Source organism: Phodopus roborovskii, unplaced genomic scaffold (genome assembly GCF_943737965.1).
Source record: "Phodopus roborovskii unplaced genomic scaffold, PHOROB, whole genome shotgun sequence".
NCBI classification, from domain to species: Eukaryota; Metazoa; Chordata; class Mammalia; order Rodentia; family Cricetidae; genus Phodopus; species Phodopus roborovskii.
The window spans coordinates 35,101,105-35,120,313 of record NW_026126540.1 but is presented as its reverse complement, the minus strand read 5'-3'; the positions used below and the strand labels follow the sequence as shown (position 1 = coordinate 35,120,313).

Below are 19,209 nucleotides of genomic sequence, written 5' to 3'. Positions count from 1 at the left end.
CATCATGGTTGCTGGGAATTGAACTCAGGACCTCTAAGAAAGAACAGCTATTGTTCTTATCCCAGTGAGCTATCTCCCCAGCCCATTTACCTTTTTCTTCCCCTCCCCTTCCTTCCCCTCCCCTCCCCTCCCCTCCCTTCCCCTCCCCTCTCCTCCCCTGTCCTCTTCCTCTTTCTCTTTCTCTCTTCTTTTTTTGGTCTCTTGAGACAAGATCCTGCTGTGTTTTGAATTTTCCATCTTTCTGTCTTAGTTTCCTGAGTCCTAGGGTTATAGGCATGAACCACAATGCCTCTCTGGATGAATAATTCCTATTATTTTCTGCTGTGGAGGAGGGGGAATGTCCTGAAGAATTGATAATAAAATAAAATGAGTTATGTTAGCATTTTACTTGAAGAAGGTAAAACAAGAAACCTCTCTTGGCATTCATACTATATATATAGTCTTATAAATCAGAAAGTATTTGCTTTATTTAATATAAGATAGCTTTAGAAAACAAAAATGATGAAATATTTTTAATATAACTGATACTTTATCCACACATGATGTATATAATTGTACTTCCTATGAGAATGGAATAGTGGGTTTTAAAAGGACATACTTTTCAAGAAAACACAGTGACCATTCTGGCATGTGGGGGATACCATATTTGCTTCCCAAAGGGAATGTTAGCTTGCTCTTGAGCTGTAAAATTCTGTGTTGGTATTACTCTTTGAGCTATTTTAAGTTTAAGGGCCCAGAGGAAGGCTTGGAACACCCAGAAATCCCATGAGTCTAAAAGGATATTTGTAAGCTTTATAAATCTTCTTTATTTTGAAATCCTCCTTTTTTGTAGGAGCCCATCTACAATTTTTAATAGACTAGTACAATTACATGTGATTAACTAGCAGGTTGCTTGGCTTATTTATTTATTCATTCATTTGTTCTTATTATTTATTTTTGAGACAGGGTTTCTCTATGAAGTTTTGGCTGTTCTGGAGCTCACAATATAAAACAGGCTGCTTGGAACTCACAGAGATCCTCCTGGCTTTGCTTCCTGAGTGCTAGGACTAAAGACATGTGCCACCATGCCTGCTTTAATTTATTTATTTTTCTGTGTATCACAAATATTCCTTTAAAAAGCAGGACTGAGTCTTCACCATAAATAATGGTTAAAATTAGCATGTATCCTTTTATGCTGCCATACCAGGTTGCTGCCTAGTGGTATAGTAGTCATATTGGCTAACAACTTTTTCTTCCTGACACTTTCAGAGATTTGAGAAATAATGAAATTTCATGGGCCATTGAAGATGCTAGTGAAGCTTTTGCTGGACTCAAAAGTCTCACTAAATTGTATGTATCTGTGATGTTTGTGTTTATCTAATAGATGTCTTTTCAAGAAACAGTTGTAAATGTTATTGGGTAATGTTTATTTTATATGGCCAGAAATTCAGAGCTTTCCTACCATCTCCTAAAGGAGGGAGCTTTGTTTGTCAAATACTGTGTTGTTTAGGCACTTTTTATTTATAAAATATTCCTATGAAAATTTTTTTAAAAATTAGTTTTAGGTAAGCATTGTGAGAGATAGGTTTCATCACTGCATGATCATACATGTTTCATTATTGTTTGTTATCATTCATTCCTCTCTCTTACTGTCCTCTTCCCACCTCCTCCCTGCTTGGGTTGGTCCCTTTCTTATATCCAGGTCGTTCCTTCTGCTTTCTTATGACTTATGCACCATTCTTTATTTTCCACATCCCTTAAGATCTCTTCCTCTCATGATCCCTTTTGTAGTTTCATAACCTACTAGCACATATATCATACACAAGTATGTAATTCTAAATCTAAGTTCTGCATATGAGAGAAAATGTTTGGTGGTATCCATTTTCCTACAAATTTCATAACTTCATTTTTATTTATGGCTACATACAATTCTGTTGTATGTATGTGCTACCTTTTCTTTATCTATCCATATTTTATTAGCTACCTAGGCTGTGGCATATTGACTTAGAGTCTTTCAGGTATATATTTACCAGTAGCTTACAGTAGTTTAGCTGGGCCATATGGTGGCTCTATTTTGAGTTTCTGGAGGAACCCCCATAGTGATTTCCATAGTGACTACAAATTTATGTTCTCAATCCCATAGGATTTAAATTACAGAATAGAGTTTTTTTTTTTTTTTTTTTTTTTTTTAAAGATTTATTTATTTATTATGTATACAGTGTTCTGCCTGCGCTCCAAAAGAGGGCATCAAATCTCATTAGAGGTGGTTGAGAGCTACCATGTGGTTGCTGGGAATTGAACTCAGGACCTCTGGAAGAGCAGTCAATGCTCTTAACCTCTGAGCCGCCTCTCCAGCCCCAGAATAGAGTTTTCTATTCAAGTAAGAGAAATGTTTTGAGAAAATACAGTTGATCTGATGGTATGTTTAATCGTGTGAGATATATGGGGAATATGTCTAGTAATAGGAGAAAATATTCTCACATGAAACATTTTATGTCTCCTAAGAGAAGGATTTCTCCAAAGATTTATAGTTGTCTGAATATCTTTAATCTGAACATCTTTTATTAAGGAGAGAAATGGGGAATCTAACCTCATGTAGCACTGGCAAATTACCAGTATTTTAGTGGTAAGGATGACTGTTTAGAGGCATTTAGAGGAGCCTCTGAAACCTCAACAGAAGCTTTCGTGTTGTACTTTGCCTTAATTAGTAAATTCATAATTTTCTTAAGTGTTTGCTTTCATTAATCTACAATTCGGTGTGTATATTTTTTCTCTCAGTTGTGTATATTTTTTTTCTCTCTCAGCCATTAAAAGGGCTAAAGAGATGGCTCAGGGGTTAAGTAAGAGTGCTTCTGTTATTTCAGAGAATCTGAGTTTGGTTCTCAGCACCCATAGTAGGTGGCTTATAACCACCTGTAACTTCACTTCAGGGGGTTTCATGTCCTCTTCTGGCTTTCACAGGCACAGCACTCACAAGAACATACCTCTCCCCTACCCGCTACACACAGACACATAATTAAAAATAATTTAAGGGCTGGAGAGATGAGTGGCTACTTTTCCAGAGGTTCTGAGTTCAATTCTCAGCAACCACATAGTGTCTCACAGCAATTTATAATGAGATCTAGAGCCTTCTTCTGGCATGCAGGCAGAATGTTGTATACGTAATAAATAAATCTTGGGGGGAAAAAAAGAGTAGGGAAAGGAAGAAGGGGTGATGGAGGAGGGTGGTCCAACAGTGAAAGGTGTTTGCCATTGAGTGAGATGACCTATCCTCAAGACCCACATGATGGAAGGGCAGAATGTATTCCTGCAAGTTGTCCCCTTCATGCACCACTGTGATTATTATGTACACACACACATATACAATTAAAAAAAATAGTAATTTAAAAATGTGTTAATAGTATTATACTCTAAATTTTACTTAAGTATACCTTCTATACATAAATATTTAATGAATTTAATTTTATTTAATTTTATTTCAGAATCTTGCAAGGAAACCAGATTAAGTCAATTACACAGAAAGCATTCATTGGTCTTGAATCCCTTGAGTATTTGTAAGTATTTCATATAGTTACTCATAGGGTGTGGTGTGGTGGTGCCTGTCTTTAATCCCAGTTCTTAGGAGGCAGAGACAGGAAAATCTTTGCGAGTTTGCCAGCCTGGTCTCTATAACAAGTTTAAAGCCAGACAGGGTTGAATACTGAGACTGCCTCACAAAACAACCTTTGTTGTCAACAGGAGATGTTTATGGACATTTAAACATTTTAGCTTCACTGTAGAAATGGTTACTGAGGTTGCATTTCTCTTGATTTCAGAGATTTGAACAACAATGCTATAATGTCTATCCAAGAAAATGCTTTTTCTCAGACTCACTTAAAGGAACTGTAAGTAATTTTTTTCTCTTTTAATTGTTAGTGCTTATTATATGTAAAGTACACCATTTGTGTGCCTGATGCAGATAGAGGGGCAGGGGAGGTCATCACGTCCTCTGGAATTAGGGTTACAGATGATTGTGAACCGCCATTTGGGTCCTGGGAATTGAACCTGGGTCTTTGGGAAGAGCAGACAGTGTTTTTTTTTTTTTTTTTTTCTCTCTGTTTAGGTTTTTGAGACAGAGTTTCTCTGTGTGTCCCTGTCTGTCCTGGAACTAGCTGGTATACCAGGCTGATCTCAAAATCACAAAGATCCACTTTCCTCTGCCACCCAAGTGCTGGGATTAAAGGGGTACATCACCACTGCAGTGTTCTTAATCACTGAGCCATCATCTCTCCAGTCCCTCATTATCTGTAAAGAAAAGAAGGTGACGCAGATGTTTTCAGAAGCCAGTGATGTAAGCAAGAGACAGAAGTGTTAATACTGAGTTGTTTCAGTGGCAGTGTCATTCAGAGATACCCAGCTCTGAAGAGTCAGGAGTGTGTGTTTCCACCTGTGTGCTGCAATCCTCTAGGACTAGAGTTACAGACAGGTGTGGACTGCCATATAGGTGCTAGAAATTGAAGGAGGGTCCTCTGGAAGATCAGCCAATGCTTTTAACCTTTGAGCCATCTTTCCAGCCCCCCTCCCATAATTAATTCTTACATTTTCCTTCATCAGAATTCTATAATTTCTGAAAACAGCAGTATGATTACCAGTGTGGTTATCATTAATTATCAGACACTTGTACTTGTCTAATCTCCTAGGGGATTGCATGCTCTTTTTTGATGTCTGAGGGTACCAGGCATGCATTTGGTACATAGGCATATAGGTAGAAAAAATACCCAAACACATAAAAATAAAACACTTAAAAAAAAAAAAGGAATTAATTATGGAGCTTGAATTTAGTAGTACATGTCTTTAATCCCAGCACTCAGTAGGCAGAGGCAGTTAGATCTCTGTGATTTTCACGCCAGCCTGATACAGAGTGAATTCTAGGCAGGTGAGGGCTACCATGCCTCAGTAATAGTGATGATGATGATGTCTACAACGATGATGATAACTGAACCAATAAAGTTTCTGGTTCTTTATTGTTCTTTTTCCAGATTAAAGGAACTCATTTCTATTTTTTCTTAAGCTTTCCTATGACTTGGAACAAGTTGGCAAACTATCTTTGTGGGAGGATGGGGAGGGGGAATGAAGGGGTAGGGGGTGGTTGTGGAGTGTGGGTATGGAGTGTGGATATGATTGTTTTTTCTCTGTCTGAGCTCTCCAGAATTCAGAAACTTAGTGGGCATCATTATTTTCTTGACAGTATAGTTCTTATGTAAAGTGAATTGGAATATATTCCCCTTTAACAGTATATGGTTGGAGGGGTTGACTGGAATGTCATATTTGAATGCCATATAAAGTCAGGTATGACCAGAGAGTTTTAAGGAACTCAGGTTGACCTTAAGGCACTGATGTTTATAAAGCTCCTAAAGAAACTTGTAAGTTTTTCCTTATAAGTAAGCATGTTCTGGCTGTCCCACAGACTTCTGAGTATTTTGGGAGCCTTTAGGACAGAAGGATTCCCTGAAGGTAAAAACTAGCGGTTGTATTTGGTGGCCAGTTCCTGGCTTGGCTTCCTAGCCTGCCGAGAGGCTTTGAAAAGTTCCAGCAATTTCAAAAAGGCCTCTGTGGCAAGCACTATTCTCATTGTACTGTAAATAATGAGCCAAAGCTAATGAGACCCAACTTAATTTTTAAACAAGGGTAAAGGGAAGGAGTGGTTGTAGAGAGAATAGTTTCATGGAAAGTTACAGTGTGCCCTTTGTGGTTTCTGTAGTACACATTTATTTGGTCTTTACTGAGTTCTGAGTCCGCTACTTTGCTCTCATACCTCTCTCCAGCTTTCTGAGATGGTGTTTCCATTTAATCTCCACCATCATGACTTGGCACATAATAAAACAGCCCTTTGTCAAAGTTTTTAGTTGTAGCTGGTGATTTGCCGTAATCATAATCAATCTGGGATAGCCTATCTTCCTGCATGTTGCTGGGTGGAAAACTGGGAAAATCTGACAGTTGCCAAGATTCATCCTAACTCTGAATGCTTTGAGATCAGTGTCTAAGAATCTTTGTACCTTTTGTTTTGGTTTTTTTGAGACAGGGATTCTCTGTGTAGCCCTGGTTGTCCTGGAACTCACTCTATAGACTAGACTGGTCTTGAACTCAAAGAGATCCTCCTGCTTTAGCCTCCTATGTGCTGGGATTAAAGGCATGGCTATCATGCTTATCTTTTCTGGATTTAGAAACTTGAGTTTAAAGTTTGTATTATCCACTAAACCTTGTTTTTATTTTCATAAAAATGTCCCCCCCCCCATTAAATATATTAAGTGCTCACACCACCTAGTGTTTGTTTGTTTTTTTGCTAATCTTGCACTGTATTGCCTTGGCTGCCTCAGGCCTTGACTGCATACTTGTGCAGCTCCTGCTGCTGCTGTTTCTTGGTCTTCAGCTTCTTTTTGTGCTTGATGGCACATGGCTCTAGTGTTGGGTCACAGGTCCAGAGGCTTATACTTCTTGCCTTCACAGAATTTCCTGAGGTTTTTCTTTTTAAGTCTGGTTAATGACATCGAGGACATGGGCAGTGGATTTTCACACTACTCAGTACTAAGGAGAGTTGTGATAGGGCTGGGGGCTGGTTAACATTATCTATACAAAGTTGGGATAACTACATCTTCAGATCCTAATCTGCTACCTACATTAAGCACAGCTCTCTATGTCTTCAAGTCTTGGTTTCTGTTTCTACAAAAATGGGACAGACAGTGCTTACCTCAAATGTATGTATGTGTGTAATTTTTTGAGATTATAATGGTTATATTACCTCTCCCTTCCTTTAAAAAAAAGAAAAGGAAACTCTGGTAGGCAAGGGTGGTGACTTAGGCCTATAATCTTAGCAACTGAGAGGCTAAGGCAAATGGAGTACCTCATTTTAAGGCCATCTTGAGCTGCTGAGTATTAAATTCATAACATTTCAGTAGCATTTAGCACTGCCCACATACAATATTTAACCCAGTGGTTTCTTTTTGTTTGTTTTGTTGTTGTTTTTTAAGATAGGGTTTTTCTGTAGCTTTGGACCCTGCCCTGGAACTCGATTTGTAGACCATCCTGGACTTGAACTCATAGAGATCCACCTGCCTCCGCCTCCTGAGTGCTGGGATTAAAGGCGTGGACCACCATGATTGCTCTTTCTTTTGCTCTCTACCTCTCACACAGCAACTCTGCCTACAAGAGAGCCTAACAGTATACACACACACACACACACACACACACACACACACACAAAATTTTCCCAAAATGTATGAATATTACATAATAAAATATTAATAAAAAATCTTTTAATTTATGTGTAATGAGCCTCAAAATATTTATGTAAAGCATGAGGAGGAATACCAAAAAGCATAGAAATTTTAGTAAGTGCAGACTTAAAAATATTTTAAGGGCTGGGTAGGTGGTTTAAGCTCTTTCTAGGCTCCCAGGCAGATGACCTGAGTTGGATTCCCAGATTAGTGGAAGGAGAGAACCTCCACATACGCATTGTGGCATGACACCCCCCCCCCCTTCCTACCAAGTTAAGAATAGAATATTTCAGTCATACACAAAGAATAAGGTGCAGTGTTCTCCAAATTGTTTGTTTTCTCTGCCAAGAGATCACGGAGAGAAAAACTCTGATTCTTCAAAGGGATTTGTTTTATAGACCACATTTTTTTTTTTTTTAAAGTGGCTCTTATTCAAAGTCAAAGTATACATTGCCAGAGGGTTGAAGTGCTTTCAGTCTTGATAAAATAATTTGAAAATAACAAAGTACTTCCCACAATAAAGCTCTTCAGTGCTTAAAAATCTGTGATTAGCTTTTGCCCATGATTCAAGATTTTAAGCCTCAGGAATATAATGATGGCACATGGCTATCCACATACCTTTCAACCCGGATGTGCCAATTATTAACCTTCTGACAAACTTACCCCATTCTCCTTTCTTTTCTCACTGTCACCGTTGCACTCACTACACATACAGAGTTTTTGTGTATATATTGTACACATAAAAGACTTTTATTGTTTTCAGACCATTTAAAAGTTGTAGAAAGATATCGAGGGGCTGGAGAGTTGGTTCAGTGGTTATGAGCACTTGTTGGTTTTATAGAGAACCCAGATTTGGTTCTGAGCACCCACATGATAGCTCACAACTACCTGTTTCTCCAGTTTCAGGGGATCTGATACCTCCATCAAACCTCCTCAGGCACTAGGCCCACATGGCATGGTACATATACATACACATTAAAATAAAAAATACAGCCATGATACTTTACTCCTGAATAGCTGGCCATGTATTTCCTAAAAATTTGGCATTTTTTTTTTTTTTCTTTTCTCTTTTGAGTTTCTTCAATGTCCATCTTCCTCTCTGATGCAGTTGGTGTTGCCAGGAGCAGTTGTGCCTCACTGTTGAGAAAAATCCTAAACCATTTTAAATGCCACATTCTGTAGGTCTTTGAAAGGTTTGAAGAATGTCTAGCCATTTGAAATATATTACTATTATAGGTAACTATTTATAATCTGTACTAAATTATGCATTACATTTTTAAATGAACTATATAAACACAATACCTAAACAAGGAGAAATATACCTATCACAAAATTGAACTTAAATTTGTATCAATAAATGAAAATCTATTCCAAAACAAAGTATTCATTTCTATGCCATAATCCCCTTTTTACCTTTAAAAAGAGATGGGTTGTGATCATTAACCATTTATAACCAACCCCATTTAAATGAAAATAAACATTTATAGACAATATTTGGGAATTTGGGTGTCGTTCTTTCCAAACTGCTTCCTGCTGGTAGGGGGCACTGTCTTGGGGGGATCCTAAGAAGACGAAAAAGTCCTGGCTGTAGTGGTCTGCCTTGTCCCAGTTCTTTTGAATGTTGGATCACCTGGGACACTGCTTCAGGGGGTCTTGCTTGATCAAACCATGTTAATCTGGAAAGAATCCATAGCTTTTATTTTCTGTGGAAACAAAAATAGAAATTCTTTTCCCCAGTAACCTGTCTTTAGACTTAAATTTTGAAGTCAAAGCATTTTTAAAATATGTAAATTGGATTACTCCAGCAGCATTTATTTTAACAGTTGTTGCTATTTCCTCAGCTGGCAAACAATACAAAGACAACACAATAGCATACAGTATCCAGACACTTTGTGTGCTTTCCATCTTAACGTGGCTTTTTTTTATTACTCTATTTCTTCTACTTCTCTTTTTTTTCATTTTTTGAGATGGGATTTCTCTGTGTAACTTTTGCCTGTCCTGGAATTAACTCTGTATACCAGGTTCGCTTAGAAATCACAGAGATGTGCTTGCCTCTGCCTTCCAAGTGCTGGAATTAAAGGGATGTGCCACCACACCTACCTACTCTCTTTTTTAAACCACTTTATCCTGTTTCTTTTTCTCTGCTAGGCCTACGCATATTTTAAAATACACTGTAAACCTTTAGAGGTTTTTCTTAATGTGAATCTGTCTTTACTGTAAATCTTTGTCTTTTTCTGGCCACAAGTCTTTTATCTGCTAAACAACTTTGCTTTTCAAGATGGCAGGGATACGTTTAGCACCAGCACTGAGAGCTGTGCTCACCACCTTGATTTATGATGCCATCAAGCAGCATGCTGTCTGCTTGGAAATGTGGTCACTGCCATTGCCAGCTCTCTTACACACCATTAAGTTGTTAGCAGGGTTTGCTGCTTATGCTGAGTCAGGAAACCTCCCATTAAAGGAGTCTTGTGAGTCTCTGCTTGTCTCTAGCAAAACAGAGCCCAACTGAGAACAATGCTGCTACTAAGAAGCTTTGCTAGTCTCTGTTCTTTTGTTTCTAAAATCCCTTTTTAAGCTTTTGTCATGTTTTCAGTGGAAGTTTTTAGTACCCACGTTGTAGGTGCTATTTTGTAAGAGCAGTTTTCCTGCCAGCCTGGTCCCACAGCTGTGTTAACCTCAAATAATACAGAAACGCCTTATTTGATAATAAAGTTGTTGGCCTGCTATTAGCATTTCTCATTGGCTAGCTGTGTCTTAAATATTAACCCAATTCTATCAATCTAACTATTAACATGTCTTACTGGAGAGAGGGTCTGGACCTCTTCCTCTCAAGCCCCTACATCTTGACTCTCTTCTCCTACATCTCCCTGAATCCTCCTTTTCCTAGTCTCCCCTATCTTGCCTTCCTGTTTGCCAATAGTGTTTTATTCATTAACCAATAAGAGAAACATATTTATAGAATGACATCTCCCATCATTTACAAAATTAAAGTATCTAGTAGATTGCTCATCTTCAAATTTTCCCCATATCAGAAATAAAGTGCTTCCCTAGCATGCCTGAGAAATTCTTGAGTTTAGTCCCCAGTACTGTGTTAAACCAGATGTGGTGTTGCACACTCACCAGTAATCCCAGCATTTGGGAGTTGGAAGCAAAAAGAAGTTCAAGGTCATCCTTGATTGTACAGTGAGCTAAAAGCTAACCTGGAATATATGAGTCTCTGTCTCAAACAAGCAAGCAAAACACGCACGCACACACGCACACACACACATCCCTCCCTGTTTAGAAGTCATGACATATATCTGAGATTGTAAATTTGAGGCCAGCCTGGGTAGTATAGTAACTGTCTCAGAACAAACAAACACACATGCACATATGCATTTCATTCCACTGCAGTGGCTCTTGTCTTTAAAATGGTTCTCTTGTCCTTCAGTCTTTTTTGATGTTTTTCATAACACTCATATTATTAAGGCTGTCTGAATTTGTTTTCTTATAAATAGATGGACTTTTTGAACAAGCAAATGCATAAATGTGTAGTAAATTTATACTGAAGAAACTAGAGTAAAGCTAAAATGAAGGGTTCTCTTCCTTTCTTTTTGCAGTGTTCTGAACACAAGCAGTTTGCTCTGTGATTGTCATTTGAAGTGGCTACTTCAGTGGCTGGTGGATAACAACTTTCATCACTCTGTGAATGTGAGCTGTGCACATCCTGAATGGTTAGCAGGACAAAGCATCCTGAATGTGGACCTGAAAGATTTTGTCTGTGGTTTGTATTTCTGTTTTAAAAATTTTCAACTTTTGTTAACAAAATACAGAGGATGAACCAACCAACCAACCAAACAAACAAACAAAAACCCACCCCAAATGGCTTTTGACAGCTCATCTTATGACCTTATGGTGCTGTTTTCTAAACCATGTCACATTGATTACTTTTGCAAATACAGGCTACATTTTGTGTTCTTTGACTTAGTGTTTCATAAACAGTTGTTTTCCATATTGTTCTTATTTGTATTAACTCAAGGACCTTCTCAATGTTGCCTTCTCAATGCTGCCTTCTCATTGGCTTTAAGTGGTAGTGTGAAAGTTGGCTTTAATTTGAGGGGAATTATTAACTTTAGGATACAGTAAGACTTGTGTATCAAGTTTTTTTCTTTTTTTATGTGGAGACTTTTAGTAGATATAAAATAACCACTAAGAAAAATTGAAAATTGAGTCTGAAGTAAAAGTAAATAATTGACTTGGCCACTATTGGATTTATTCATTTTAGATGATTTTCTGAAGCCTCAGATAAGGACACATCCCGAAAGCACAGTTGCTTTAAGGGGTGTCAACGTGACTCTGACATGCACTGCAGTGAGCAGCAGTGATTCACCCATGTCCACTGTGTGGCGCAAGGACAGTGAGATCCTGTATGATGTGGATGTTGAGAACTTTGTTCGTTATCGTCAGCAGGATGGAGAAGCTTTGGAATATACCAGTGTATTGCACCTCTTCAGTGTGAACTTCACAGATGAAGGGAAATACCAGTGTATTGTTACTAATCACTTTGGCTCTAATTATTCACAGAAAGCCAGACTGACTGTGAATGGTAAGGAATTGTGCTACTTGGCCTTTGAAATACTTACTTTTTTTTTTTTTTATTTCTTTTTTGTTTAAATTAGAAACAATCTTATTTTACATATGAATCCTAGTTCCCCCCATCCACTCTCTTCCTCTCATCCCCTTTCTGCTTCCCAGGGAGGGTAAGGCCTTCTATGGAGGACCATCAAAGTCTATCACAGACTGACACAGTTCTCATCTTAAAGGGACTAAGAGTTAGTTCATTCTGGAGCTGTTTTGAGTGACTGTGGCCCAGGAACACAGATGTAGATTATGGCATATTCCATCATCCAATGTGGAAATAGTTTCCCAGCTTTATCTATCTATCTATCTATCTATCTATCTATCTATCTATCTATCTATCTATCGTTTAGGGGTTTATTTACTTATTAATTTTATAGGACAAAGAAAATCATAAATCAAGGAAAGTTTAAAATACATTAGTGGGTATTGCGGTAAATAAGGATCAGGATAAACAAATAGGCCGAATAGATGTTTATTCAGGGAGAAATAACTTACAACCTAGACAGATGAACACCAGGAAATTCAACCCGATCCTCTCCTGTCCGAGTCACGCCAGCAAGAGAGAGCGCCTTCCTGGCCCCCTCCGACCTCCTTCCTCAGGTCCTCTCCGCCCATCGCTCCACCCCCCAATGGGCGTGGTCAGTGCTATAGAAGGACTACCTCACTACACCAGAGAGGCAGGTACAGTGAGATGGGAGGAGCTATTCTATAGGCCCAAGATGCTATCTGATGACTTTCTTAGCTTTTGAATTGGTAGAAGCTAATGTTGTACTAAATTAATGGCTTCTAAGATGCTTTTATTTATTCCAATGAGGTGTTAGTATATATAGAGTAGGGCAAGGAATGGCTGTTCCAGAAGGCTAAAGCTAACCTAAGATAAAGTGAAATACTTACTTTTTTACTTATTTATATATTTCTAGAATATATGCCATTCCTATCTGGCCATTCTGATGGGCAAAAGTACTTTGAAAAACTTAGTCACTTAACCAAGAAAATTAGGTCATGCCCCATTCTTGGAGAGAGCTCTTAGTATTATTTTCTCTTGATTGTGGCATATGGATTACCCGCTTACTTACTGTCCTGTGGTGATACATTATTTATGATTTAATAAAGCTTACCTGAATGTTCAGAATGCAAAGCTATCAACAAGCTATAGCGTTCAGACAGTGGTGATAAACACTTTTAATCCCAGCAGCCATACTAGCTAGCCATCTAGCTGGTGGTGGCATACACCTTTAATCCCAGGACTCAGAAGACAGACAGATGGATCTCTTAGTTCAAGGCCACACTGAGCTACACAAAATTGATCTAGTCCTAAAGAGAAATAGTTCACACAAAGGAGATCTCAGCACTTGGGATCCCATGCTTTTAATCCCAAGATTTGAGATGTGTAAAAGGAAGAAGCAAAGGGTCTGATGAGAAGTTAATCTTCAGGTACATTGAGGAGAGCATAGCAGTCTAGGATTGCAGTCTGAGGCTTGGTGGAGAGCAGCGCAGTTTGGAGAAGCAGTCAGAGGGACATAGTTGCCCCTTCAGTCTGAGGTAGAGCTTAACAGCTAGTGGTCAGTTGCTTTGCTTTTCTGATCTTCAGCTTGATGGTGAACCCCCATATCTATCTCTGTTATACTGACCTACATTCTTTGCCCTAGGAGATACTTACTTCCATTTCTGTTTCTCCTGACGACATTCTTTTGATGGTCTTTTCAAAACCACAATTTTCTAAAAAGTATGGATTTTTTTTTTTTTTTTTGCAATAAGTTCACTGTGTTTAGAACATCTCCAGGTCCAGTGGCTTCTGTAGTTCTCTGAATATAGCCACAATCATTTTAAAACAAATACTCTTTTAGTGGTTATTAAAAAGTTTTCCAAAGCAGTTTGGTTTATTGTCTATGAGATTGAATAACTATAGTATTTTAGGCTATGAGTAACCAAAAGATATACTTGTGCTTCTATTTCTTTTTAAAATTCCAGCTTTTTAAAAGATTTTTATGATTTTATGTGTATGAATGCTTTGCCTTCATGTACCACATGCATGCCTGGTGGCCATGCAGGCCTGAAGAGAGCATTGGATCTCCTGAGACTGAAGTAACAGACAGTTATGAGCTAGCATGTAGGTCTGGGAATTGAACCTGAGTCCTGCAAGAGCAGTAAGTGCTCTTAACTACTGAGCCAACTCTGCAGCTCCATACCCCACTCCTTTGTTTCATAAATTAGGTTTATAAAAGCATAATTCAAATGAACAAAAAAATCCCTGTGGTTCCCTTGACACCTGTTGATGTTAGATTAGGGAAACTCATTTAACTTTCAAGTTCTAAACTGGCTTGCAGGAAAGATTTTGGCTTTCTGATTTCATTCTTCCCATATAGCATGGTCAGATAGTCATGGCATGTACTCTAGAAGTACTTTGCTACTGTGCTCTACAAGCTGAGGTGCTGGGGAAATGTGCTTTCAAAAGCTGGTGTCATTGTCAATCCAGAGAATATGTTTTCTCAAAGAAATGGAGCATTATTGTACATCAGAATTTTGTCTGTTAGGTTATTAGATTTGTGTGCCTCTGCATGTTTTCCTTTTGTCTACTTTTTCTGTAATGTTTTTGAATAGAGATGCCGTCTTTTCTGAAGACTCCAATGGATCTAACTATTCGCACTGGTGCCATGGCCAGATTAGAATGTGCTGCAGAGGGGCACCCTGCACCTCAGATTTCCTGGCAGAAAGATGGTGGCACTGACTTTCCTGCAGCTCGAGAAAGACGAATGCATGTCATGCCTGAGGATGATGTCTTCTTCATTGCCAATGTGAAGATAGAAGACATGGGAATCTACAGCTGCATGGCACAGAATATAGCAGGAGGCCTCTCAGCAAATGCCTCACTCACTGTGTTAGGTATGTTTGCTTTGAGGCCCTTCTGGAGCCTCTGAGAGCTACGCATGACCTTGAAAAGCAAGAAGAACAATTTGGAGGTTTTGGTGTGATTTTTCTTTCCTTTTCTTTTTTTAATAATAACTTTTTTGCTTGTTTGTTTTTTGAGACAGAGTTTCTTAGGCTGACCTGGAACATACTCTATAGACCAGGCTGGTCCAGAACTCACAGAGATCTGCCTTCTTCTACCTCCTAAGTGCTGGGATTAATGGTGTGTGCTACTACCACCTGGCTAAAACATGTTATTTATGTCATTCTAATCCAAGGCAAATTGTTCAGTTGAGGCCTCTGTTTTCTTAGATACCAGAGTTTTATGGGGTCGTCTTCTCTTCCCTCTAAAACCCTAGAGAACTCACTATGTGTTACAGGTGAGCCACTCTGACCTGATGGTCAAAAATCTTTAAAAGAAGTGTGTTAACTTGGAGGCTGAGGCAGAAGGATCAAGAGTTCTAGGTCAGCTTATATAGTTGAGAACCTGCCTCAGAAACAGCAGAAATCCCAGTACTAATAGCTCTGGCTTGTGTGTGTCAGGCCAGTGCTGTACTGAGCTAGTATCTCAGCTCTACTTCAATTTCTTTTTGAGATAGATCTTGTTAAGTTGCTGAGATGGATGTAGACTTGTGATCTTTTTGCTCTGACCTCCTGAGTAGAGTAGGTATATTTATAGCTAGGCACCACCACCGCTTCATATTTAGATTTTTTTCTTTTTTGAGGCTTTTGTGTTTCTGAAACATTAACTGTTAAATTTTCATGAAACTCCGCATTTCATCATACTCTTAATAATCTTAGTTCTATAGGATTTAGGGTATCATTTTCTTAACTTAGTATTTTTAACCTCCTATTAGAGACACCCTCATTCATTAGACCTCTTGAGGACAAGACCGTCACCCGAGGTGAAACGGCAGTATTGCAGTGCATAGCTGGAGGGAGTCCTGCTCCTCGCCTCAATTGGACCAAAGATGATGGACCGCTCTTAGTAACAGAACGACACTTCTTTGCTGCAGCCAATCAGCTTCTCATCATTGTAGATGCTGGGCTAGAAGATGCTGGAAAATATACCTGCATTATGTCTAATACTCTTGGGACAGAACGGGGACATATTTACTTAAATGTCATTTCATCCCCCAATTGTGACTCTTCTCAGAATAGCATTGGACATGAGGATGATGGTTGGACCACAGTTGGCATTGTCATCATTGTTGTGGTCTGCTGTGTCGTGGGCACTTCTTTGATCTGGGTTATTGTTATTTACCACATGAGAAGGAAGAATGAAGACTACAGTATCACAAATACAGGTAAGTGTACCCAGACGACACATGGCATATTCTTAGGAATGTAGGATTTAGTAAAAAATAAAAAAGCTGGAGTACTGTGATTGATTACTTGATAAGAGATATAAGGAAGTTTTTCTGATAAAATACCCAGCTTCCTTGAGATAACAACCTATTTGGGGAAATAGTTTTTAAAATTCTTATATACTATATATACTTCCCCCTAAATTTAGCTCTCAGAATTATATTACAGGTGTATTTTCTTGTTTGTTTGGATCTTTGTGTATCCCTGGCTATCAGCACTTGTTCTCTAGACCAGGCTGGCCTTAACCTCTGAGATCTGCCAGCGTCTGCCTCCAGCGTGCTGATATTGAAGGCATGCGCCATCAAACCCAGTTTGTTCTGTTCTTTTGAGAGTGTCTCAGTGTATGGCCCTAGCTGACCTGGAACTCACAAACTGGCCTGGAGTTTGCAGTGATCCTTTGCCTCCACCTCCAGTGTGCTGGGATTACAGGTGTGGTGAAGCATGCCTAGCAGAGTTACATTTTGTTTTGTTTTTGCTGGTTCTTTCTTTAGAGCCTAAGGTTCCTTTCCACCATAATTTGTTTTAGGGGAAAGTTGAACCTTCTGAGTGAGTAGGTCTTTTACCCCAATCACCCCAGGATCTGCAAGGGAGGGGATCCAGATGGAGAGCTCATGAAAGTGTAGCTTTAGACAAGATTTTAATCTTTAGTGTTTCTCTTTTGGTAACCCCTCACCCCAGCCCTCTCCCAGTAGCCTGTACATGTTTAGCAAGCACTTTACCGCAGTACTGCACTTGCAAACCAAGTCACACTTCTAAAATGAGACTCTAGGACTGGAGGGTGGTTCAGCCATTAAAGGCTAGGCTCACAACCAAAAATATAAAATGAGACTCCAAGAAGAATGTTAGGGAAGGATGAAGAGCTGTTAAGGTCCCAAGTCCATACCATTTTCCAGGCCAGTGTAAAAGTGGAACATTTATAAAGTTGCCTTCTGAGTGTTGATTTTAACTGCCTGAGTTTGAGAGTTACAGATGTCTCTTTACAGAGGAACTTAATTTGCCTGCAGACATTCCCAGCTATTTGTCTTCCCAAGGAACACTGTCTGAACCACAGGAAGGCTACAGCAACTCTGAGGCAGGCAGTCATCAGCAACTTATGCCTCCTGCCAATGGATACATACACAAAGGCACCGACGGTAGGCACTTTGCTGTTCATAGTTACAATTTCAGACTGTTCTAGTGGGTTTATTGCTCATTGTATAGTTTTTCCATGAACCTGAAGCAGTATTTTAAGAAAAATACTTAGAACATTTAACTTCATGCAAAATGGAATGAAAATTGACTATAAAGCCTTAACCAGAGAAGAAGGCCATCTTACAAAAGAAACACATTACCCTTAAACAGGGATTGAAGGACACAGCTGAGGCTCCTGAAGAGGATTTCTAGAAACTCTTTTCAAGTGTTTCTTACCTGTTAGAGATGAATTTCCTTCAGATAACATCCAAAGGACATTTGGTTGTCCTGCTGACAAGTAGATACTTAGTACATTTTAAAGGGAAAAATGACTTTCAGCCTATAATGGAGAGCTTCAGAGGGCTATAAAACCATCCCTAGTAAAGTGACTAGAACTTCTTTTTGCCTTCCCTCCTCACACCCTCACTTCTGTAGAAAGAGACAAGACACAGGAGGGTGAATTTACTAGGGATAGTGTGAGCAGATACTGTTGTTTAACTTCTTGACTCATAAAAGTAACATGGGCTCTAATGTTATGGTAACACCTTATTTGTTTTAGTTTGCTCAAGCCAAGCTGTGTCCAAGACAGGCCTGGACCCTGTGGTTGGAGTTTAGACTCTCCAGGCTAGATAGAGATTTAACATTAGAATTCAAGAGCATGGGCTCAGCCAGAGTGCTTAAGTTTGCATTTTTAGCTCTTCCTTCTATCATAACTCTTTAAAATGGAGATGAGAATTGTATGTGCTCCGTAGGGATGTTGTGAGGAAAAACTGAGATAATTTGCATAAAGACCTTGAAATTTCACATGGTTTATAAAGTAAGTATGCAGTAAATGCTACAACTGTTAAAAGAAAGTTGATTATGACAAAACTATGCCTTAACAGAAAAGCATTTGGGTTCTTTCCCATGTTGTTATTAGGTGGCACTGGTTCCCGGGTGATCTGTTCAGATTGTTATGACAATGCCAACATCTACTCAAGGACCCGAGAATACTGTCCATACACCTATATTGCTGAGGAGGATGTTTTAGACCAGACCCTGTCCAGCCTCATGGTTCAGATGCCCAAAGAGACATTTTTGTCACATCCTCCCCAAGATGCTGCTGCTCTGGAGAGTCTGATACCATCAACAGAGAGAGAACTGCCTGCCTTTCCCACAAACCATGAAAGGATGAATGAGAAGCTTCCCTTCTCACAGAGGAGCAATGGTAATGGGAGTTTTTGTTTCTCTCTGAGCTTTTGATTTCACTTTCACCTGATCTGCCCTTCTGTTGAATTGGTAGCACACGCATTTCACAAGAAACAAACAAATTAGTATACTGGAATAATTGCCATTGTTAACTAGTGTCAACTAGAGGTCTTATCTTCATTTAAATAATGGAGATTTGAAGTGCTGAACATACGGCAGGAGAAGCCTAAAATGTTTTGCTTGGTTGCTCTTCTGTCGGGTAAGCAATCTCGGCATCACATTACCCATATCCACAAAACAAAGCTCCTTCTGAACCAATTAGCTGTCATTTCCTCTTAGAGGAAGAACACGGGGAATGGGGCACAGAACAAAAATTGCAAGGTCACAGAATAAGGTAAGTGTTGCTTCCAGGGTCTTTTCTGGCAGCAATAAATGATCTAACATGAGATTGAAGATGTGCTCTGTAAGAGACCAGTTCTAAAGATCCCCAAGAGGTATAGGTCAGAAAAGAGCACTGTTATTTAAAGTAGTCTTTTAGCTTTACATTCAGTGTCTTGAAAGAACTAAAGTACAATACCTCTTATAACCTGTGGGAAATCTTTACTTGAATCTGAGTTTAAGTATAGAGATGAGCAAATGAGAGACTGCCTTAGATTGTTCATTCTTTGCCTAGAGTATCCTAATTAATTTTACAGTATGTGCTGGGATCCATTATCATTATCTT

General features: G+C 39.0%; 1 protein-coding gene across 2 annotated transcripts in view; it reads left to right on the top strand.

Annotated features, from left to right (window-relative positions):
• Lrig2 (leucine rich repeats and immunoglobulin like domains 2) overlaps positions 1 to 19,209 on the top strand; it is a 42,473-nt gene that overhangs the window by 18,864 nt on the left and 4,400 nt on the right. The window contains exons 9-17 of one of the 2 annotated variants that reach the window (XM_051199308.1): positions 1,249 to 1,329; positions 3,462 to 3,533; positions 3,795 to 3,863; positions 10,832 to 10,995; positions 11,497 to 11,817; positions 14,454 to 14,735; positions 15,617 to 16,066; positions 17,132 to 17,260; positions 18,217 to 18,504. In XM_051199308.1, the coding sequence (XP_051055265.1) occupies positions 1,249 to 1,329; positions 3,462 to 3,533; positions 3,795 to 3,863; positions 10,832 to 10,995; positions 11,497 to 11,817; positions 14,454 to 14,735; positions 15,617 to 16,066; positions 17,132 to 17,260; positions 18,217 to 18,504 (1,856 nt within the window). Of the gene's footprint in view, positions 1 to 1,248; positions 1,330 to 3,461; positions 3,534 to 3,794; positions 3,864 to 10,831; positions 10,996 to 11,496; positions 11,818 to 14,453; positions 14,736 to 15,616; positions 16,067 to 17,110; positions 17,261 to 18,216; positions 18,505 to 19,209 lie in introns of both variants that reach the window. The other variant, XM_051199307.1, reaches the window with a different exon arrangement.